This window comes from Oryx dammah, unplaced genomic scaffold (assembly GCF_014754425.2).
Source record: "Oryx dammah isolate SB20612 unplaced genomic scaffold, SCBI_Odam_1.1 HiC_scaffold_29, whole genome shotgun sequence".
Lineage (NCBI taxonomy): Eukaryota > Metazoa > Chordata > Mammalia > Artiodactyla > Bovidae > Oryx > Oryx dammah.
This window is the reverse complement of record NW_024070213.1, coordinates 107598768-107622781: the sequence shown is the minus strand read 5'-3', so window position 1 is coordinate 107622781 and position 24014 is coordinate 107598768. Positions and strand designations below refer to the sequence as shown.

The 24014-nt window shown below is 35.0% G+C and overlaps 1 protein-coding gene across 12 annotated transcripts in view; it reads right to left on the bottom strand.

Annotated features, from left to right (window-relative positions):
* Window positions 1-1377: 1377 nt before the first annotated feature.
* Window positions 1378-24014, bottom strand: part of PPP1R12A (protein phosphatase 1 regulatory subunit 12A) — a 170320-nt gene continuing 147683 nt past the window's right edge. For 9 of the 12 annotated variants that reach the window (XM_040234501.1, XM_040234509.1, XM_040234502.1 and 6 more), the window contains 6 exons: window positions 18903-18919; window positions 17531-17666; window positions 15148-15252; window positions 9331-9378; window positions 6416-6466; window positions 1378-3798 (listed from right to left, as the gene is read on the bottom strand). In XM_040234501.1, coding sequence (XP_040090435.1) covers window positions 3712-3798; window positions 6416-6466; window positions 9331-9378; window positions 15148-15252; window positions 17531-17666; window positions 18903-18919 — 444 coding nt within the window. In that variant the 3' untranslated portion in view covers window positions 1378-3711. Of the gene's footprint in view, window positions 3799-6415; window positions 6467-7199; window positions 7231-7320; window positions 8739-9330; window positions 9379-15147; window positions 15253-17530; window positions 17667-18902; window positions 18920-24014 lie in introns of those variants that run through there. The other 3 variants (XM_040234503.1, XM_040234510.1, XM_040234504.1) reach the window with 2 other exon arrangements.

Below are 24014 nucleotides of genomic sequence, written 5' to 3'. Positions count from 1 at the left end.
AACCTGGCTCAAAAATGCCTATTTCTAATAAACTTTAGAAAACTTGTAATAAAGTTTTAAGTTACAGTAGTAAGAATTATGTCATTATAGAATTTTAAACTTCTGCTCCTATGTTTTTAAATTTATTACTTTGTAATCTGATCATCTGGTGGGCTTGGAACAGCAACATGACACCAGAGAAAGCACTCTGTTGTTTCATAGCACATAACCCCAGAGACCCTTTCTAAAATGAAAGTCAAGAAACGTCCTTAGCTACTTAAAGATACTTAATAGGAAAATAAAGTACTTCATTCTACACCCAACCCTTTTTGGACATCTCTCATATGCACTCCCTGACACAGAGACCACCCACAGAGTAAAATATGGAACATCACAGAAAAGACTGCTTATCAGTCAGGTTTCATCTTTGCAACCAAAGGTTTTCTCTAGCAAGATATGGCAAATGGATTGTTAAAAACTGGTCAGAGAGTTAGTTCTGTATTCTGCTTATAATGACAAACTGGAGGACAACCCACAAGGCTGTTATTTCTTATGGGAAATACAGTGTACTAGTTTGGAAACAATTTGACCTCTGGATATTTGATTCTTACACCATTCACTGAGTGCTGACACTGGGAGCCGTGATTGTTTCAGCTTTGCTGAGAAAGACTAAGTGGTAACAGAAGGGGACGACAGAGATGAGACGGTTGGATGGCATCACTGACTTGATGGACATGGGTTTGAGCAAGCTTCGGGAGTTGGTGATGGACAGGGAAGCCTGGTGTACTGCAGTCCATGGGGTCACAGAGTCGGACATGACTAAGCAACTGAACTAATAAACCCTTAAGCAAAAGAATAAAGCAGCCTACTGAATTAGTGAATGTCTACTTTACTTTTGATATGAATACTCTCCTAGATAGTTCTATAGCTGTTTTGCTTTTGGTTTGACATATTTGCATGTGAAATTCTTTTCTGTATGCAAGAAAAACAACAGGAATAGCTATCATTCTGTAAGCATGCACAGGGAAAGTACTGGTTGTGGAAACAAGAGAATTCAAGTCTTGCTGTATTAATTTGTTAAACATAGGCTTTACCATTGCAAGTCTTCTACCAAAGTTCCCAAAGCAGAGATGTCTCTTATCTACTTACAGATGTATAGTTTGGGGTTGAATTTAGGACAGTTCTAGTTTGGAGAATGATCTACTACTTTACATTTCACTGGAATATTATCTTTATATGTATTCCCAAGTCTATCTCTGCAATTAAGAAAAAGCACAGGTTTAATTTAGAAGCCACAAAATACTTAGGTAAATGAAGTCTTATGCTTACAAAGCTACTATCTTGAAACTCACTTTCATCATTATTCTTTACCCACTTATAAAAAAACTAGTTCTCAGATTCTGCACACAGATAGCTTTATGTAAAATATATAAACATTTGTTCAAATTGATACACAGATTGCATAAATATGGCAATTAAGCTTAAATTTACAGATGTGCATGTACAATGTTGTGCAAGTTATCACAATATTACAATTTCAAAAATTATTCCAATGGAATCCAAGTAAAGCAGTTAGTGAAGATACCCATGCAGAATTTAAATACCAGAACAAAGTTTTAAATGTCTTCAGTAAAAGTTCACACATTTAAAATAGTTTTATTCATTTTATTTGTATATGTCAAAATACATTTTTATTTCCAAAATAGTGGGTTTTGCAACTAGTTTCATGCAGAAACAAGGTCTGCTCAATACTACCAATAAAATCAATATAGCACAGTAGCTGTTCAGTTTTAGATACAAAGAATAAATAACCTAAATACAAAACACTAAAATATTAGAAACACGTATTTAATCATTCTTCACAGGCATCCAAACTTCACAAATATAATCCTTAGCATGCCTAACTGTTGTGCAACCAGAATATGTTGCAGTCACTCAAACTGATCAATTATCTGTATGTTTTACGTCCACGTAAGACCATGGAAATTCTCTATATTCAGACCCACCATTCATACAGTTCAAATGTAACCAAAAATAAAATTCCCACAACTATCCTTGTACCTTTAAAAATCAAGAATCCTGAGCTTGGTAGTAAGAGCATAACCTTATATCTTCATAAAACCAATCAAGAGAGGACTTAAAATCCTGCTTACCAAAACACCCTTTCCCAACCCCAACGTAATTGAAAATAGGCAGTAGAACACAATGACCTTTTAAAATGAAGGGGTACAAATTCACATTTAATATAGTATACAATACAATCAATAATACAATTAGCTACTATAAGCTCTACAATGTACAATTTATTCAAATGGCTGAACTGTTCAGTGGTTAAGGAGACAGTTATGTGCCAGAAAGATAATAGTACTTTTTGCATGGTTTAATGAAAATATAAAAGCTATTTGTCCAAATAAATGCCATCTTCACTATTTACTTGGTTTTGCTTTTCTTTTTTAAAAAAGGCCACTGAAATGTATAAAATGGTCTGAACATGATGATGGTATCAAAGTCAATGCCTCTTCACATGGCAATAACAGTGCATTTAACACGAACTCACGGGTTAAGTCTGCAAATGATTTCATAGCATTACTTTGGCTAGCACAACAGTTTTAGACAGCACTCAGATAAATATAGGTACGTGAAATGTGAAGCAATTATCTTATGCAACTTTAATTATGGTTGAATACTATCAAATGAAAACTGCAAATAAAAGTAAAAGCATTTTACAGTAGAAAACTTTTGTAAAGATAGGGCTCCACATAATGTGTTAATTTAAGTCTTTATATCACTTTGTTAGTAAGTTTTGTTCTTAACACTATTATGGAGTAGCCTACTTTGCATTAACAGACATTTGAAATAATAGTCAGGCATGCCATGTGGTGGTCTAAAAATCAAACAATACACTTATTTATATATACAGCATCACTCAGTACCTGCTAAAATGAATGTGAAGATTACAGAACCTAACATCTTATACTACAATAATAAAAAACAAACAAAAACAAAAAAGTGACCAATGAAGGCAGAAAATAGGACTTAAAAGAATCTAATCTCAATTGACTTTAAAGCATTCATAAAAAGAATAAATGCATATTGCACAAACAGTGAAAGCAAATGTTCCACCAAGCAATTCAGTTCCAGGTGGGGGGGCAACAGCATTAGCCTAATATATGACAATGATTGCAGAGGAGCAAGCGTTCCTTTCTGTAAGTGAGAAAGCTGTGAGACGACAGAAAGTCTGCCACATGAAGAGTTAGAAGGAAAAGATACAAACCCAAACTTAGATGTAAAGCAAAAAACAAAACAAAATAAAATAAAATTAAATATTGAAAAATTGGAAACTGTGGCACATCAAAAAAATGCTGAATAACTGTCTTCTGTGAGAGCTGAGTTTTTGTTGACACAAAAGTATTTATGTACAACTAAGGCTTACTGGTTAAATATCTGAGGCATATCTGGCCTTGAACACTTTCCTTATATGCTGGAGCTGTAAACAAGTTTTCTCAGTCATAAAAAAAATTCTTCTCAGCAGCTGCATTAACATGAAACAATGGTCTTGATACAAGAAAAAAAAAAAGAAAGAAAATTAAACAAAACTCCTAGATAAAGAGGGCATTTGGCAGGATATCCAAAAATGACAGTCTCCAAGGATTCTTCCCAGGTTTCCAGTGACGGTCAATTATGGTCCACTGGGTAACTAATATGTGCAATTCCATTACTTGCTGCTTTTTTTTATTTGGAAAGTTTGCTTATAACTCTGATCAAGGCCCCATTTTCATCTTTTAGCCTCTGGTTGTCTGCTTTCAGGTCTGGTAACATCTGTGAGAGGAAAAATAGAAGAAAAAGTTTGAATTCAATAATAAGATTCAGTGTTCCTCTTTAAATGTTATGTTTTACCACAAGACACATGAACAAGCTTTGTCAGTTATAGATACTTCTAAGGACTAAAACATATATCAGGAAGAAAGAGGCCCCTCCCCACAATTTGTGAAGCTAATTAGTTTAATAAATGATGAAATGAAACGTTTATTCTCCCGAAGTTATCAACTGAAATGTACTAGATCACTTGCCATCATGACTCACAAGCATACCATATTAGAGCAGCCAAGGAAAGGAAGACTGGTTTTATGTTAGGACAGGCTCTTAACGGGAACTCCTTTAAGAGTTTCTGTTAGCCTCAATTAAGGCCTTTGGCTTTGTTTCGTCAGACCTCAATCCACACTGTTACGCCACAAGAAAACCTGACTATTTAGGGAAGTTTTGAGGGAGTCAGACTTGTTTTAAATTATTAAAATTCCTTAAATGATTTACCTTGTATTAAGTTTAAATGCCTGGTACAAAATGTCTGATCCAAGATAGGTGCTCAATTAAATGATAATAAAGCAATTTCTACTCTCATTAGACTAAAATAATTTACAAGCCAAAGTAATAAGTCTGAATTTCTTCAAATATCCAAGCATAGAAAATACTACTAGTGTTTGGAGTAAATAAAAAAACACACCCTTACACCCTGAAAACGTATCAAATTTTTTTTTATAGACAAGTGAAGGAGGGGGTGGAAATACTGTAAGTTAATTGGGTTTTCTACTAAGAATGATTTAAATGACATGTTCTCTGCCAGATTTAATAGGAAATGGAATAGCTTATATTTGGACATTAAAACATACTTTCCAAGATAATTAGGTCTCTTTCCTCAGCTTTCAAAATGTACTAGGTTATCAATTTAGATAAAAGTAAAACTACTTCCAAAACTATCTTATGCAAAATCTTCACGAGAAGTTTAATTTTATGTGGAACCAATCAATTCTTAACCTGTGCTCTGAATGTATGGATATAAAATATAGTAATCTGAAGTTTATCTATTAGGATAAACTTCAGATTACTATATTTTATGATACCTCTAGAATAGAGAACTGAGTAATATTAATCAGGATGGTTCTGACTGAAATGACATTATTTTGAAAAGCAGATTATACAATATAGTAATCTGAAGTTTATTAGGATACCTCTAGAATAGAGAACTGAGTAATATTAATTAAGATGGTTCTGACTTAAATGACATTATTTTGAAAAGCAGATAATTTATGTTTAATCTTCAGCTTCTACATATATTAATTATATATAAAATACACGTTACACTGTTTGTTTTCCATTTTCTAGTAAAGAATTAAAGTCATATTTTTAAGTGCTAAAAAATTTTAAGAGCCAAAAATTTACACAAGCTTTGTAAAAGTACAGATAAGTCTTTATCTAAATGCTGAGATCATTCCCTTAGTTTACCGCAGTTTATCAGTCACAATACACAATTAGTGACACTTTCTAACATTCTGAGAAGCCATGCACAATTAAACAGTTACATGACAAGTTCCAGACACAATGGCATTAATTTGTAAAAGTGAGCTCAAGACACGCTTACTAATACAAGAACACCTGCCTGGCTCTACTAAGAAGAAATGATGAAACTATAAATTATAGATTCACAGACTGCAGTTGCCTACAGAACCCTGAGCGCTTGGCTACCACTCTTGTCAAGGCCCTATTCTCAGTCAGCAGTCGCTCATTTAACTCTCTCAGAGTTTGAATTTGCTTTATTTGGTGCAGATTCTGCAGGAATCAGAACATAAAGAAATAGAAAATAAAAAAATAAGAAAGTGGAAGAGTACAATGAAAATATAAGAATCACAGGCAACAAATATAAGAAGAAAAAATTAAGAGTCTTAAGAGAATATTCCATGAAATTTATATAAGTAAACAGTGCAGTTCTAAAATTCCTTAGCAAACGAAATACACAAACAAAATCCAAAAACATTTTCTCCAAAGCTATTCAATAATGTTCCAATAAGAAACCAAATAATTCAATAGAAAAACATTTAAATCTTAAAATTCTAATTCTATGGGCATAATATCCTTTGTATTAGTTCATTAATTTATAATATTATTTTATACAAGCCAGTGTAATAAGAGGTAATCAATTAATTATATTATGCTTTTCTACCTGCAAAGAATGTACCTTCCAATATTCAAAACCAGTCTATTTTCACAGGTGATGCAGAGTTCAGTAAGCTGTACCTCTGTCCACTACTCTAACGTCCTTCATTTTCAAAGAACATTTTTGCATGATCCCCATTCACCATCTTCTCCCCAGGGAACAGAATATTTGAAATGTAAAGAATAATGATACATTCCAAATCTTGGTCAATATCATCTTATTTATTCTATACTTGAACATCAAAAGTGCCATAAAAACAGATTAACAGAAGAATTTGAGTTTTAAATACTTTTCTAGCTCACCTAAAACCTGACTTTAGGAAGAAATAGAAGCACAAGACATAGGTAACTCACAAAGTGCATGAGCAACTCTGGGAACGATGCATGAACACAATGTCTATGCTAGCACTGTGAAAGCTGAGTTTACACCGCAGCACTGTTTACTTACTTTCAGCTCTTCTTCCATTTCAGATATTCTTCTTTCTAGAGCTCTTCGTTCCTAGATGAATTTACGGTATTAATGTTATTGATATAATTACTATACTCTTAAATTTTCTTCTAAATTGTGAAACAGTGACACTTTAGGATAAACAATCAAATCAGGAGCAGTGTAGAAAAAGATGTGATGCCAGTGATGTGTAAAGAGCTCTCCAAAATTTGAGAGAAATAAGTATGAAGATCATTACTTTATTACTTCCTATAAGCTCTTTCTTTAAAGCTTTGACCTTCTGGTAAATGCCACATAACATGTTCAAACTGTTTTTAGTTTACATAAAACTAGGGATAGAGTAAACTGCTACTCAAGACTGAAGATTGCACAGAAAAGAAAAAAAAAAAAACTCACACAGAGATGCAATTACTCTACAGTGATAAGAAGCAGAAAAAGCAAGAAGCAAACGTGACTCAAGTATGTGTATTTTAAAATTTCAAAACAGTCTAAAAGATGGTTATCCCTCCACCCACGTCTACTAGTCATCATTTGTCCAGTCGACTTTAGAGCTTTGTATTTAGTTTTATACTCTGTGTAGCATTAATGCAGTGAATCTAATAAAGAAGCAACTGTAGCATTTATTTTAAACCACTTCGTTTCAAAGAGTGACAGGCAAAGGCAACATACAGTATATTACTGCAGTGTGCACTTTTATCCTCCCTTAAACAGTAAGCATTCTAGGGTGTTATGCAAGAAGCAAGCAGCAGTAATTAATGTGCTTAAAACTTTGGTTAGGTCATACCGCCGAGAAGATACTGACTCTTGCCGGTCACCTTTCAGATACAAACCATTTAAATTTAGTTTAATCACAGTGACACTATTTCCAAGACATTCTTTCCCAGATTAATAATCAATGCTGATACTTAGTAAAGCAGTACATTTACTGTAAATGTTAACATTTTTAGGGTATGTGATTTTAAAAACAGATGGAATCCTATTCATAGGCTTATAAGTATTGTGTTTTTCTATTATATTAGCATGTTTAAACATTATTAGGAAGACAAAAATGTTATTTTTGATAAAAAGAACTTTCTCCTAGTTAACAGTACAGCCACAACTCATTCATAAACTACCGCACTTCTCAAAATACCAGGACACGTAATATTTGATCCTCATAACTTTGTGCAACATCAGCAATAGAAAATTTCCTCCAGCTGCAGGGAACACCCTCTTCAGCCTTAATTTTATTATGTGTCTTCAAGATTTTAACTAATTAGTGGTAAAGCAAGACAAGAACACTATATTGAATTGTCAAACTGCCAACTGTAATGTTGCAGGCAATTTCTCATATCTGAGAAACTTGTTACCATTTAAAAATATGGTTAAGAGAAAAAAATGGATATAAAGTACTTAACTCAGTGCCTGCCTGGTATGTGACAGTGCTAAATGAAAGTTAGCAGTTATTATCAGTACTATGACGACCAACGTCTGTTAAACTGAGAGTAGACTGACTGCTTTGTAATTTATCTGCATTTGACAGGCAGAAAGAGAAGAAGGTCAGGTGGGAATGTCAGAATATGAACATGGGTATATTATTTAAATGCATAAGCCTAGATGAAAAATATCACTTATCTCTGCATGATACGGAGATTTTACTTTCATCTTTTGCTAAAATTTTTGTAATAAACACATTTTCACAAAAAATTAGATATTCTTTAAAAATGTGACTATCTCAGAAACAAATAATATTTTAAGTATATGGTAATCCATGTCTTTCACCCCAACTATTAGTATGGATAAAGGAGAACTGAAAACATTTCTTTACTATTTCTACATATCTTGGATATAAAATTCCATAAGTTATACTGTGATGTATAACATTACATTTAATATAATTGATGCTAAAATTTAGCAATTACAAGTTAGATCAATAGGTTTTTAAAAAGCCTAGAACAATGATTTCTAAAACCTGATGAAATCATAATAAAACTAGTAGTTACTACACATTACAATTTAGTAAATGACATAGATAACTTTTTGTCTATGATTCTGCATTTATATCACTTTTCTCCTTTTTAGGGGGATTAAAAAGGTAAGTTGGCTATTTTTGAAATGGAATGGAAGAAAATATACCAAGTACTCTTGACTCTCTTTGATCTAGAGATCACAGCTCCACAGTATGTAACTTCTTCTGTGGCTGAAACCTTGAAAATCTAGCCACTGTTCAGTAGTGTTACAGGTACTCTTTAAGCATTTTTCCATTTACTTTTGATCATTTATATACATCTTCAACTGTTCAGACTAAACTTGTGGAGTTATTCCTATGCCCACTGCCAGATCCCTGAGCAATAATAGTAATAGTAAAGGGAGAAAAATACAAATGAATATATCATAGCCAGACAAGAAATTGTAGAAAGACATAAAATGGTAAAAGGATTTTCTTATACTAATTTTTTGATTTAAAAGAGCCTACTTAAGTTAAATATCTAAACTCAAAATTAAGTATTATTCAAAACTTTGGTCTCCATACCTTTAAAACTTTAATAATGGAAGTATTTTATTTTTGCAAAGAATTAAACCAAATGTATATATGATTAATGTGTTTTAAGTATATCAACACAGACAATCAGAGAGAGATAAATGGCATTTAAAAAATATCAGATTCATTACCACAGTGTGTATGTTTCAGAATTAAGATATGTTTTTTGGTCCATTAAAAGAATAACCCATTAAATTAAATTTTATTTAACAAGGTAATTTTACCCTGTAAGACTCTATAAAGAGAATAAGCTAGAAAACATTCATAATCAAATTAATAAATATCAATTTAAACTAATTAAAACTATCGCCCATAAAAACAAAACTAAAGAAAACCTATTATTGCTTATACAAAAAATAAAGGGGGAAAATGATTCATTAAGATCAACACTTACCCTTTTTTCCATTTCTAATAGTGACCTATCAGCGAATCTTTCTTGTCTCTGTAAGGAGGTAAGAAACATAAAGAGATGTAAGTGCAATAAAGATGGGGAAGGGGAGAGGATCATAGTAACTGTGTCTGTGTGTGTGTGCATGTGTGTGTGCGCGGGTGTCTGACTCCTTATGCCCCCATGGACTGTAGCCTGCCATGCTCCTCTGCTCTTGTAATGCTATTCAGGAGGAGTAATAATACAGTGTGAGTAAAGGTAAGAGAAAACAGAATCTGTACCGAAATTAAAACAAATATTTATTAGAGGAATGCTTAGACATCCTCTATGTATCATTTTGCCTCAAGTCTTCACAGTTAAGCCGGGAGCAAGGATGGTTGACTACTGGGCACAAAGCCAAAAACACCCCCGTCTTCCCTCCCATGCGCAAACTCTCTGTCTACACACAGTGAAGAGAGGCTAGCCCGCACGCTCAGATTCCAGGACCCTGACTGAAATGTAGATTGGACCAGACTGTGTGCCTCTGCACCCATGCAATCTGACCTGTAAACTGGCCTCTTCCCCTTTCATGGCTCTCTTAGTCTTGCTAGCTCTTTCTCTAAAGTTTTCTTTTCTATTCATCCATTTCTTATAAGAAATCCCAGCTACATAGCTTTTCTTTTCCTGGCAAACTCAGGTCTCATTTTTCTGTTTTCTGCTTCCTGTACTATAGAGTCAACTACAGAGATCTAGAGATGAAAAGGACCTTTGGGGCTTTAAGCCACATGTTGCACTCAAAACCAGGGAGCTGTGCACGTGGGTATTGGGCACAGGGACAGTAAAAAAGCAAGGGCTTAGTTTTTATTTACAATGACCTCTGTTCACACATTTCCCTTGGGATTCCTGTTCAATTTACTGAAAATGAATTCATCAAAAGGTTCATTCCCCCAGAGCCAATGTAGTGAATAACCAATTTTAAAAATTTACCAAGAACAGTTTTTGCTAACTACTAAACAAGAATGCTCTTTTATGGTCATTAACCACAAAACATCCTTTAAAAAACTATATATATATACACACACACACAAACAGTCCATCGTGATTAAGCACAACTCCATTAATTTGGCAATTCAAAAACATTTCTTGATATAATTTTCTCTTCTGTCAATCCTTTCAACATTCATATTTTTGTACCATCAGGGTTTGTAAAGCAGTTACTCTTTGATCCTTCTTGCAAAATTTCTTTTTTATAGTTATAGGATATAAATTAAGATCTAATCATGGCCATCTCCCCTTCATGGATCACAGCCTTCATGGTGAAGGGGCTTGTGTAACTCAATGAAGCTATGAACCATGCTGCACAGTGCCATTCAAGATGGACGGGTCACAGTGAAGAGTTCTGACAAAACATGGTCCACTGGAGAAGGGAATGGCAAACCACGCCCGTGTTCTTGCCGTGAGAATCTCACGAACAGTATGAAAAGACAAAAAAGATATGACACTAGAAGCTAAGACTCCATAGGCTGGAAGAGCGATTCCCAGGTGGCTCAGTGGTAAGGAATCCACTTGCCAGTGCCGGAGACGCTGGAGACATGGGTTTGACCCCTGGGTCTCCAAGAGCTCCTGGGGAAGGAAACGGCAACCCACTCTGATATTCTTGCCTGGAGAATCACACGAACAGAGGAGCCTGGTGGGCTACAATCTGTGGGGTCGCTAAGAGTTGGACTCGACTGAGCACTTACGTATGCACACAGGTCAGAAGATGTCCAATATGCTACTAGGGAAGAGCAGAGGGCAATTACTAATAGTTTAACTGACTATGTGAAAGCCTTTGACTGTGTGGATCACAAGCAGCTGTGGAAAATTCATTAAAAAAATGGGAATACCAGACTATCTTATCTGTCTCCCGAGAAACCGGAGAAGCCAGTCAAGCAACAGTTAGAACCAGACATGGAACAATGGACTGGCTGTAAATTGGGAATTTAAATTGTCACTTTGCTTATTTAACTTATATGCAGAGTACATCAAGCAAAATGCTGTGCTGGATGAGTAACAAGCTGGAATTAAGACTGCCAGAAGAAATATCAACAATGTTAGATATGCAGATGATAGTACTCTAATGGCAGAAAGTGAAGAGGATGAAGTGGAACTAAAGAGCCCCTTGATGGGGGTGAAAGAAAAGAGTGAAAAAACAGCTTAAAACTCAACATTCAAAAAACTAAAACCATGGCATTTGGTCTCATTACTTCATGGCAAATAGATGAGGAAAGTTGAACAGTGACAGATTTTATTTTCTTGGGCTCCAAAATAACTGAGGGTGGTGATTGCAGCCATGAAATCAAAAGACATTTGCTCCTTGGAAGGAAAGCTATGACAAATCTACACAGCGTATTAAAAAGCAGAGACATCACTTTGCTCACAAAGTCCATATAGTCAAAGCTACAGTTTTTATAGTACTCATGTATGGATGTGAGAGTTGGACCAGAAAGAAGGCTAAGTGCCAAAGAATTAATGCTTTTGTACTTGGTGTTGGAGAAGACTCCTCAGAGTCCCCTGGACAGCAAGAACATCAAACCAATCAATCATAAAGAAAAGCAAGCCTGAATAATCACTGGAAGGACTGATGTTGAAGCTGAAGCTCCAACACTTTGGGCACCTGACCCTAAGAGCCAACTCACTGGTGAAGATACACATACAAGAAAGACTGAAGGCAAAGGAGAAGAGGGCAGCACAGGATGAGATAGTTAGATAGCATCACAGACTCAATGGACATGAATCTGAGCAAACTCTGGGAGAGAGTGAAGGACAGAGGAGCCTGGCGTGCTGCAGTCCATGGGGTCTAAAGGTCATGACTCAACGACTAAACAACAACAACAATCATGGCGATCCAATCTGTTGTTTTAGTTACTGTTATACATTTTAAATTTTAGCTAAATAGCCTTTTGGCTGCACCAGGCAGCATGTGGTGTTTTAGCTCTCTGACCAGGGACTGAACCTGTGTCCACTGCAGTGGGAGAGCACAGTCCTAACCACTGCATTGACAGAGAAGTCCTCATGAGTTTTAGCAGGGGAGGGACCAACACCGCCCAGCTTATGGGATCTTAAGTTCCTCAACCAGGGATCAAACGCAGGCCCTTGGTAATACAAGCGCAGAGTTCTAACCGCTGGACCTCCAGGGAATTCTTAGTATGTTGTTTAAATGTTTTATGTTTTTTTTGTGCTTACTCTTTCTGGAAAAAGAAAAGTTAGGTATTCCAGTTGCTTATTATTAAAAATCAAATTCAGAATTATAAATGAGACTGTTTCTGCCAATTCTGATATACTTATGATGTCTTTAAATTTATATTTTAATTGCTAGAAAAACAAAACAAAGGCTAAATGTGCCACTTAAACAAGTGCAAGTGAACAGTAAAATGCTAAAAAGATTGAAAAATGTTAAAAAGACATTAAACAACAACTGAAAGAAATAAAAAATTGTTGGAACAGTGTCAAATACATATAAATTAATAAAATGTTAAATGGAAAATTAGCATTTTATTTTTTTTCATATAGGGACAGTTCAGCAATTTTATGATTCATGTGCTAATTTTTTAGGTTAAAAAAAAAACTTTAGCAGGATTCAACGATTCTACAGTCCTTGGCAGAAAACTATGAAAGAGACCATCTTTTTTGGTTATGTGTGCAGCTTATAGGATCTTAGCTTCCCAACCAGTGATTGAACCTGGGCCCATAGCAGTGCAAGTGTGGAGGCTCAACCACTGGACCACTAGGGAATTTCCAATTCTGTTTTTTCCTAGCTTACTAAACATATCAGCCAATGATTGTTGAATTTTATAAAAAAAAATTTTGTCCACAATCTACTATGTCAAGATTAATTCTTAGTAAGATGATTGTTTTCCTTGGAAAAATTCCACACAACTATCAAAACTTCTACTACTATATATATTCATAGTTATCAAAGAAATGCTTAAAAAAATACACAGATTCACAGTAGACTTAAATACTCAGGGTAAATAACTCAATAAAGTTGAACAAAAAGTTTAACATTCTGTCACTTTTATTTTTACATGTACCCCTAAATTTTTGAAATGACATTTACACTAGTTCCAACTAAGATATTAATTTTGAATATTTACTCAATATCTCATACTCTAATTCAGTGATTTATTTTTCTGACCACAGTCAATGGGAACAGAAATTGGTACTTGACCCAAAGGCAGCTTGCATGAGTTGTCCAGTGTCCTGTGAAATGGACACAAACATAACCATGGGCACTAACAAGACTGCTCCATGTTGATGGTAACTGGCTAATTCTATCAGTTCTCCTCTCATAGAGTTTCAATGAGAAACTTATAGGAAGAATTAGGGGGCAACAGAGTAGGCAGAAAAGCAGAGAAACATACAGAGAAGGCAGTAAGCAGGGTCACTATAATGACAGAATACTACAGCAGGGAACAATGGGTATTTTTATTTAGAAAATATTATGAGCAAATGTCTAGAACTAAAGCTATTTTCAGGGAACTAGTTATGATATTTTGTGGCAGCTCACTAAGCTATTAATGCAACCTAGAATAATGACATCCAGTTTACCATGAGACTTAAGTATAAGCCAACAAGTTTAAACTTGTATGACATTCCAAGTTTTTATGACACCTCACTAGGAAATGTGCTCTTGTTCTGTAGTAATTCTCTGTGTATCTTCATAGGAAACCTTCATTACCTGAGTCTTTAGTCAAAGAAAGGAATGTCTCATTTATAGAGCTGAAGATGCCATTCTAGATGAGTGCTTTCAAACTAGATTCTAAAAGTTTACTGTAGAAATGTGTTTATGCTAGAAAGTCTTATGCTTAACATTAAACAAGTTTACTTCAGGACTCCTTAGAGCCTTTAACATGTAAATCAGCTCTGCTAAATCTCCAAGGTACTGAATATACAGTATTTCTCAGTTACACGGGTCACAAAGCTCTTCTTTTTTTGTTTTGATGTGGAGCAGGAAAAGGAAGAGGAGGAAGAAGAGGAGACAGCACTTACTACTATTTCCCAGAACTAGTGCTTTATGGAAAAACAGCTTGGGAAACAATTCTTAGATCATACACATCCTAGACTGTATATACAACGCTAGGATGTGTATGATCTAAGGCCTAGTTCTGCTTGGCTATCCAAGTTTTCACTTCTGAAATGATCTCTGCCAGGCTGTTATCTTCTTTCAGAATTATTATTAAATCAGCTTTTTTTTTTAACTAAACAGTAAACATTCTTAATGAATAAAAATCATTATAAAAAATTTGCATGGCTTTAAGAAGACTCTGTAATTATTGCTGTTATTTGCTAGTTGTGTCTGATTGTTTTTGTGATCCCATGGACTGTAGCCTGCCAGGCCTCCCCTGCCCACGGGATTTCCCAGGCAAGAATACTGGAGTGGGTTGCCATTTTCTTCTCCAGGGGATCTTCCTGACCCAGGGATGGAACCTGCTTCTCCTGCACTGACAGGTGGATTCTCTACCTCTGAGCCACCTGGGAAGCCCAAGATTCTGTATAGATGCCTTTACTGCTTTCCTACATCTGGTATGCTGGAAATAAGCATTTAAAATCCTTCATGTACTACAACATAGATATTAAAAAGCTTAAAAATACTTCGACATTCCACCATAAAGCTATACTTCTATATTAGAAAAAATAAAAGTTACCAATAAGCTGTATTATCTTGATTCCTTATTAATAAATAAGCTATTATCAATAACCAAACTTAAATCCAGAACATGAGAGAAAACTACAATGTAACTTTTAGACAGAATAAATGACAACCATTACCTTTAGAGTAACAAAGAGAAGACATGTACAAACCTGGGTGGCTTTTTCCAACTGTAACTTAAGATCTGTCAGTTCCATATTTGTATCATGTAGCTGCGCTTTCAGCTTTTCATTTTCAGCTAGAATTTGTTCATAAAGCTATACAAATTAGGGGAGAAGAACAAATTACTTTTCTGCTTTCTTACTATTGTAAGATTTCCCAGTGATCACTTTGCAATATTAAAGCAGGAAGATTGATGTAACATATGAGCCATTAAATAAATACATTAAATATATTTAAATGCTTTGTGGTCTCAAGGCAGGAACTTTTGGTCATGCAGGGGTGTTTGTCCCACATAAATTCTTCAAAAACTAGTTCCAGTATTTAAAACTTATGACTAAACTAAAAACCATGACTTTTCAGTTTCCATTAAAGAAATTCAGTTATCTGATAAAGAGGGACCACATATCTATGCAGCGACCACAGCTGAGGTCATAAAGAGCCGCTCTTATCTTTATTTGGGGTCTGTGAGCTTTTCTGCCTATCATTCCCTCTTTAACTTCTGACACTGAGATAGAGCATCAGTGGCATTTATCATTATACTTGTATTATTTTTACTAAAGTTAAAAGGAAGGTGAACGATTTCTTGAATATTTTCTTAACACTTGAATCTACTAATTTTTCCCTCATCTCTAATATTACAACCACAGATGGCTACATTTATCTCTTACCTAGACATTTCCATTATTAGAATTGCTCTCTTGACCTACTCTAATCTACTTTATACAAAGCAGCAAGAGTTAAATTTTCAAAACAACAATCTCTACCAGCCAAACCAAAAAATTAATTACTTCAATACATCATGTACCCTCCCACCATCATGCTGGTCTATGTGCCTGCAATTCCATCTGAAACATCTTTTCTCCCATTTTGCCAGTTGACTACTAATTGTCTTTCTGTTCTTAGCTGAAGTTTTAGTTCTTTTGTTAAAAATTAATTTTTAAAAAAAATTAAAGGAGAAGAAAGTTTCTTACAGAATTATGTTAGTTTCTACCAAATATCAACATGAATCAGGCACAGTTATAAATGTCCCCTCCCTCCTGAATTTCCCTCCACATCCCTCCCCGTCCTACCCCTCTAGGTTGTCACAGAGCCCTGATTTGAGTTTCCTGAGCCACACAGCAAATTCCCGTTGGCTGTCTTATTTTACATAAGGCAATGTAAGCTTCCATGCTTCTCTCTCCATGTCCCACCCTCTCCTTCCACCCACCCCCCCGCTGAGTCCAGAAATCTGTTCTCTGTGTCTGTGTCTCCATTGCTGCCCTGCAAATAATTTCATCAGTGCCATCTTTCTAGACCCCAAATATATAAATGCTTAATATGAAATAACTGTTTTTCTCTTTCTGACTTATTTCACTTTGTATAATCGGCTCTAGGTTCATCCACCTCATTAAAACGAACTCAAATGCATTCCCTTTTATGGCTGAGTAATATTCCATTATATGTATGTACCACACGAAATCTACCCTCAGACCATGTCACTTCTTTGCTATACACTTTTATAAAATTGTGTCTTTACTTCAGGATTATGGTTTCAAATTTAGACATTATCCATTGATTTGTATGATTATATGATAAAGTTTGTCTGCCTACTCCATGGAAGGTATTCATCAGAGCAAGGACAGTATCTCCATCTCCACTGGCCACAAGTAGAACTTCACTACTGAGTACACTTCAGTGTTCAGTTCTTTACGGAATGAATGACTGAATCTTATTCCTAACATAAACTGACCTCTATCTTCCTTCTGTTGACTTTACTTTCTTAATGGGCAATTAAAATAGCTGCCAAGTATCTCGGACAAGTACAATTACTACAAACCTTCCTTTTCCTCCAACAAACTTCATTAGGTTTATTCAAAGTTTGTAATATGAAGAATCTTGATCTTAAGAATACTAGATTGCTTTGTTTCCAGGACTTATTTCTTAATTAGTTTCATCCTTAATAGCACTTGAGCTATCCTAAGTTTTCAGTTACCTAGGAAATACTATATTCTCCTAGGAAAAGACATATTCTTTGTTTGGCTGCTTCCTGTTAACAAATAAAGAAAAGATAGCTCTCTCTCTCACACACACACACACATGCACCCTACCCCCTACTCCAAATCTACTCAATGTCCCCTTTCAGCTCAACCACAGTACCACAGTACTGGCCTGAGAAACTTCAATGCTCAGGTAGTGCTGGTTACTTTCCCCATTCCTTTAAAAAGGCAAACAAACAGATATTTATAGTCTACTTACCATTAATTGCCAAAAACTGAAAACTTAAAGTCATTTAAGAAAGTGATTTAATTATGAGTTTCCAGGAGTAATATCCAAACACAGAAATCTCAACAAAGAGATTATTTTTAATTAAACATAACTGAATAACCCAAGTACCTTTTTAAAGTCAGTTGAATCATCCTTTTCTAGCCTGCTACTGTAAGGTTTTCTTTCTTCTGAGTAACTGTATGATCCAGAGCGACCCAGCAAGGAATCATACCGATCACTAGCTGCTGTAGAACTGACTTCATATCTTCAAAAGATGAGTTTGAGTCAAAATCTTTATTATAGGCTTTCACAACTTACATTAACATGCATCCTAGTATTTTAAGTAGATATCCCAAAATAGTAGATAATATTCTCCTTTATTGGTTATCTAATCAACTTTCATGATATGTAATAAATAAATGGGAAGTTATTTTTAATACTAACTTCCATTGTTTGAGAAGGAGGTTCAAAAATCTCTATATCTGAAAGTCAAAACTGGTTTTACATCATGATAAATTATTTCAACAATTGTAAATCATATATATTTTTTCACATTTTAACATCTCTGAAATCAGAACAGGGCTTACAACTGATGTGTATGACAGTTTAATTGGCAGTTCTTTTCCTTTAAGTGGCATATGAATGTATTTTAAAATTAGTAACATTGTAGATGATGAACTAACTAGAGTCTTTCCAGAGTAATAAACAGACAGTACTATACCATTTTATATAGGGGATTTGCACATCTGTGGATTTTGAAATCCACTGAGTTGGGTGGGTGGGGTAAATTCCTGGAACCAAATCCTCAGAGATACTGAGAGATAACAGAAATAGGTTTGTCCTAAAGAAGAAGAACATTATCTCTTTTGAAGATGAGGATCTTAATATTATCTGGTTCTGAATTTGGTTTTTGTCTGATAAATGCTAATGCCTCTACATTTCAATTCAAAAGAATCATTAGAATATAAAAATTTGTTCTTGGTTTTACAAGGCTTTGGTTAACATTATTGCTAAGAGAAGAGGAACAGAAATTAGATTCAAGTATTAATATATTGGGGAAGGTTCTCTGAAAAACTGAACAATTTGAGCTAGATGACACTTTTTAAAAGTGTCTTCATTGGCTTTTTCTTTTTTAATCTGAAGCAGGGATAAGGGAGAAGAGTCTGAGTCCCTGATGAAATAAATTTCTGGTGGATTTCATTGGCTTCTAATGTGAATAATAAGATGGTCAATGTTGAAGTAACTTAGGAAGCTTAAGAAAACTATCACTGTTGCAAAGATTTAAGAAAAAAAATCTTTCCTAGCAACTTACTATGACAATTGAACTAGAAGTAAAGCCACTGATAAAGAAAGTTATTAACACTTATCAGGTCATCTAAATATCTATAGTTTTTTTATTAATAAAATAATTCTATCAACTTAAAAAATTTATTAGTATCTAACAACATATTTTTAGAAAGGATAAAATGAGAAAAAGATTTAAAAAAAAAGTAAAACATACCTAGAAATGGAATCCGTCTAAAAAGAGAAAAACATAAGGGTAATTAAATTTTTATGCTTTCATTTAAGTAACTCACTGATTAATCAAGAAAATTTAACTTCAATACTATTTTCACACTAATAAACTAATACATATTTTATCTATGCACTTTAACATCAATATGGTTGTTTTACAAAGAAATTCTAGAACAGAGTCACCGTAAATTTCTACTTATCCAATACTATACAATTACATTTCCCAATTTAAAGTTATATTTTGTGAATTTCTACAAATGACACTATAATTAGGAGGGGAAAAAAAGAAAGACTAAGACACACACCCATTACTTACAATTCACTTAGCAGAAGAAAGTAACATATTTACATTACAAAATGCACATTTATTATGTGACATCTCAAAGCAACTATCTTTCCCATTTTCTGTTTTTGAGGTAATAACAGGACAGACCAACAAATGAATACTGAAGTATTTAATGTACGACAGTATATACATATTTTGTTTACAATTCATTTTCTGGAAATCCAGCTATACATTCCTCCAAACTTTAGCAATGAGGGTGTAAGAAATTATAATTAATTTTCTCAAAGAAGTGGTATGCTATACTGATATTCCAAAACTCTTCTTAATGTAAATGGCGAAATGATTAATAGGATAAAATAGTCTCACTGGAGTCAAAGACATTTTTCGGGGATTAGCATCGTTAGCTCTTTCTATTGAAACATTGAATCTATAATTTTCTATAAAGTAACTATTCAGAAATGGCTTGTTTAATTTCTGAATTTTAGATATTTGAATTTTCCCATTATATTTACCTTTAAATGTGCTGTGAAATCACAGGGTTCCTTTGGAACTGTTTGAGCCTCATTCAGATTAAAAATGTCTTACAAAAGTCTATTTAAGTTTCCTTTGCAAAACCAATTTTGTACTTGCTGCCCATATTTTATGTAATGCTTTACTTTTATAATAATTAACAATTTTGAAGTTAAATTTCAATTTTCACAATATAATTCAAATCCATAAGCAGCTGAAAGAACAGATTTTGAAAGTTCCTATCCCAAGAAGTCAACAGGGCCTTAGAAAGCATCACTACGAACAAAGCTAGTGGAATTCCAGTGGAGCTATTTCAAATCCTGAAAGATGATGCTTGAAAGTGCTGCACTCAATACGCCAGCAAATTTGGAAAACTCAGCAGTGGCCACAGGACTGGGAAAGGTCAGTTTTCATTCCAATCTCAAAGAAAGGCAATGCCAAAGAATGCTCAAACTACTGCACAATTGCACTCATCTCACATGCTAGTAAAGTAATGCTCAAAATTCTCCAAGCTAGGCTTCAGCAATATGTGAACCGTGAACTTCCTGATGTTCAACCTGGTTTTAGAAAAGGCAGAGGAACCAGAGATCAATTTGCCAACATCCACTGGATCATGGAAAAAGCAAGAGAGTTCCAGAAAAACATCTATTTCTGCTTTATCGACTATGCCAAAGCCTTTGACTGTGTGGATCACAAGAAACTGTGGAAAATTCTGAAAGAGATGGGAATACCAGACCACCTGACATGCCTCTTGAGAGATCTGTATGCAGGTCAGGAAGCAACAGTTAGAACTGGACATGGAATAACAGACTGGTTCCAAATAGGGAAAGCAGTACGTCAAGGCTGTATATTGTCAACCTGCTTATTTAACTTATATGCAGAGTACATCATGAGAGATGCTGAACTGGAAGAAACACAAGCTGGAATCAAGATTGCCGGGAGAAATATCAATAACCTCAGATATGCAGATGACACTACCCTTATGGCAGAAAGTGAAGAGGAACTATTTTTAGTTCCTCTTGATGAAAGTGAAAGAGGAGAGTGAAAAAGTTGGCTTAAAGCTCAACATTCAGAAAACGAAGATCATGGCATCCGGTCCCATCACTTCATGGGAAATAGATGGGGAAACAGTGGAAACAGTGTCAGACTATTTTGGGGGGCTCCAGAATCACTGCAGATGGTGACTGCAGCCATGAAATTAAAAGATGCTTACTCCTTGGAAGAAAAGTTATGACCAACCTAGATAGCATATTCAAAAGCAGAGACATTACTTTGCCGACTAAGGTCCGTCTAGTCAAAGCTATGGTTTTTCCTGTGGTCATGTATGGATGTGAGAGTTGGACTGTGAAGAAGGCTGAGTGCCGAAGAATTGATGCTTTTGAACTGTGGTGTTGGAGAAGACTCTTGAGAGTCCCTTGGACTGCAAGGAGATCCAACCAGTCCATTCTGAAGGAGACAAGTCCTGGGATTTCTTTGGAGGGAATGATGCTAAAGCTGAAACTCCAGTACTTTGGCCACCTCATGCGAAGAGTTGACTCACTGGAAAAGACTGATGCTGGGAGGGATTAGGGGCAGGAGAAGAAGGGGACAACCGAGGATGAGATGGCTGGATGGCATCACGGACTCGATGAACGCGAGTCTGAGTGAACTCCGGGAGATGGTAATGGACAGGGAGGCTTGGCGTGCTGTGATTCCATGGGGTCGCAGAGCGTCGGACACGACTGAGCGACTGAACTGATCACAAGAAAATAATTGTATCTATGTGTATATGTGTGGTAATTGATGTTTACTATACTAAACATTTCACAATACACAAATATTGAATAATAATATGCACAATATTTATATATCAATTCTCAAATAAATAAAGCAGAAGCAAACAAAAAGGTACTATTTATTCAAATTCTGGAAAATATCCACATGTGAAATAAAATGTATACATATCAAACAAAAACATCACATCTCCCCTCAGTCTGAACTCTGGTTCACTGGTTTAACTTAATTTTAAGAATGAAAACTTCCAGTAGTCAGAGAAATCACTCACATTCTGTTTTTTTGTCTTTAAAAGTCACGGTGCTATTACTGATTATGTTACATGTATATCTGTTTTTGGCCATGCTGTGTGGCATGCAGGATCTGAGCTTCCCTGGCAGGGGTGGAACCCATGCCTCCTGCAGTGGCAGTTTGGAGTCCTAACCCCTAGACTGCCAGGGAATTCCTGGTTATATTTTATTTTTAAAAAATTTTAGTTAAAAGCACATAAAACAAAAAACTATCCAAGTCACTTTTAAGAGTATAGTTCGGTAGCGCTAACTATACTCACACTGCTGTGTAACGTAACAGCTTTCTACAACTTTTTTCATCTTGCAAAACTGTAATTTTATACCCACTAAACAAATCTCTGAAACTCCAATACTTTGGCCACCTCATGTGAAGAGTTGACTCATTGGAAAAGACCCTGATGATGGGAGGGACTGGGACAGGAGGAGAAGGGGACGACAGAGGATGAGATGGCTGGATGGCATCACCGACTCGATGCACATGAGTTTGGGTGAACTCCGGGAGTTGGTGATGGACAAGGAGGCCTGGCGTGCTGTGATTCATGGGGTCACAAAGAGTCGGACACGACTGAGCGACCGAAATGAACTGAACTGAACCGAAACAAAACTCTATACCCTCCTACCCCCAGCTCCTGGCAAACACAATTCTACTGTGTTACACATGAGTTTGAATACTTTGGTGAGAGCACAAGCTTGTCAGTTGTGTTGGACTCTTTTTGACCCCATCGGCTATAGCCCACCAGACTCTTCTGTACATGGAATTCTCCAGGCTAGAATGCTGGAGTGGGCTGCCATTCCCCTTTCCAGGGGATCTTCCCTACCCTGGGAGATCGAACCTGGGTCTCCAGCATTGCAGGCAGATTCTTTACTGTCCGAGCCAACAGGGAAGCCCATGGAATCACACAGAAGGTGCTTTTTGGTGACCTGTTTATTTCACTTAGCATAATGTCCTTGTGACTCCCTGTGTTTTAAAATTGTTTTTCTGAGGTAAAAACATCCTTTAAGTTTTTCTGATTACAATACCATAAGATCATATACCATACTATAACAAAGTTCCTCTATAATTCCCCATCTCTCAAATGCCCTAGATAACTACTGTTGATCTTTTCTGTATACATATCTATGTGAACACATAAATATCTATCCATACAAATACATTTTATTTAATCTATTCCCAACTAATAGAAATTTTGAAAGTTTAATATTTTGCTTCAAAAGCCATGCTGCTATTAACACTTTAGACATTTTTGCACACGTAAGTCACTTCACTGGAAATAAATTTCTTCAAGTGGAATTGAAAAGCAAAGAGGCATGAACTTTTTCTGAAGGCTTCAGATTTGTGTTGCTCAACTGATCTCTCAAGAAAATGAATTTATTATAGCCCCAAAGTGTTATATGAAAATGCCTATTTCAAAACCAATCATGCCAAACCTGAGCATTGTTAACCTTTGTCAGTTTCACTTTGGTATTAATTATTGTGTCTTTGGTTATTAGTGAAGAGTAAATGTGTTTTAAGCTTATTGGCCATTTATATTTCTTCTTTTGTTATGTTTATAAATTTCATGGATTCTGCTTCCAATTTTAACTGTGTCTTTTAGATAGTACAAATATTGATCTTTTAAATGCTATAAAAGAGGGCTACACTATTTAAAGTGAGCAAATGTGTCTTAATTTTAATAAGGATGTCTTTTTTGCAATTTTCTAACTTTTCCTGTTTAAACAATCAAATCTATTAATACTTTCTTCATAGTTTCTTGCCATGCATTCTTATTTAAATTTTTGATTTATTACTAATGTTCTTCACATAGTAGAAGTTTTACCATCCTATAGTTTAATGAAAGCAAATCATAAAAGTCTAAGCAACAGAAGCCCCATTTATGGAGTAATGAACCACACTATAATAAAGTAATTCAAGTTTTCTGGATAAAATTTTATCTTAATTTTTTAAAAATTTATATCCTGAAGTAGTTTCAAAGGCAATTCAAAAAATTTAACAACTTTCTGGTTAACTTAAAATTTACTTTTCTTTGAAGCAAAAAAGTATATGCTACAGAGTCATTTTTTCAATTTGGTGAACTTGGACTCTATAAACTGAGTAGAAGTTTTGTTATCAAATACTTCTGAGGTAGTGATAACACTATTTCAAAAATGCACAGAATTGGGTTGATCATACTTTTTCACAGAAAAACAAGGGCTAACACTACAAATTTTCATAAGAGAGCAACTCTATTTGGTGGAAGCA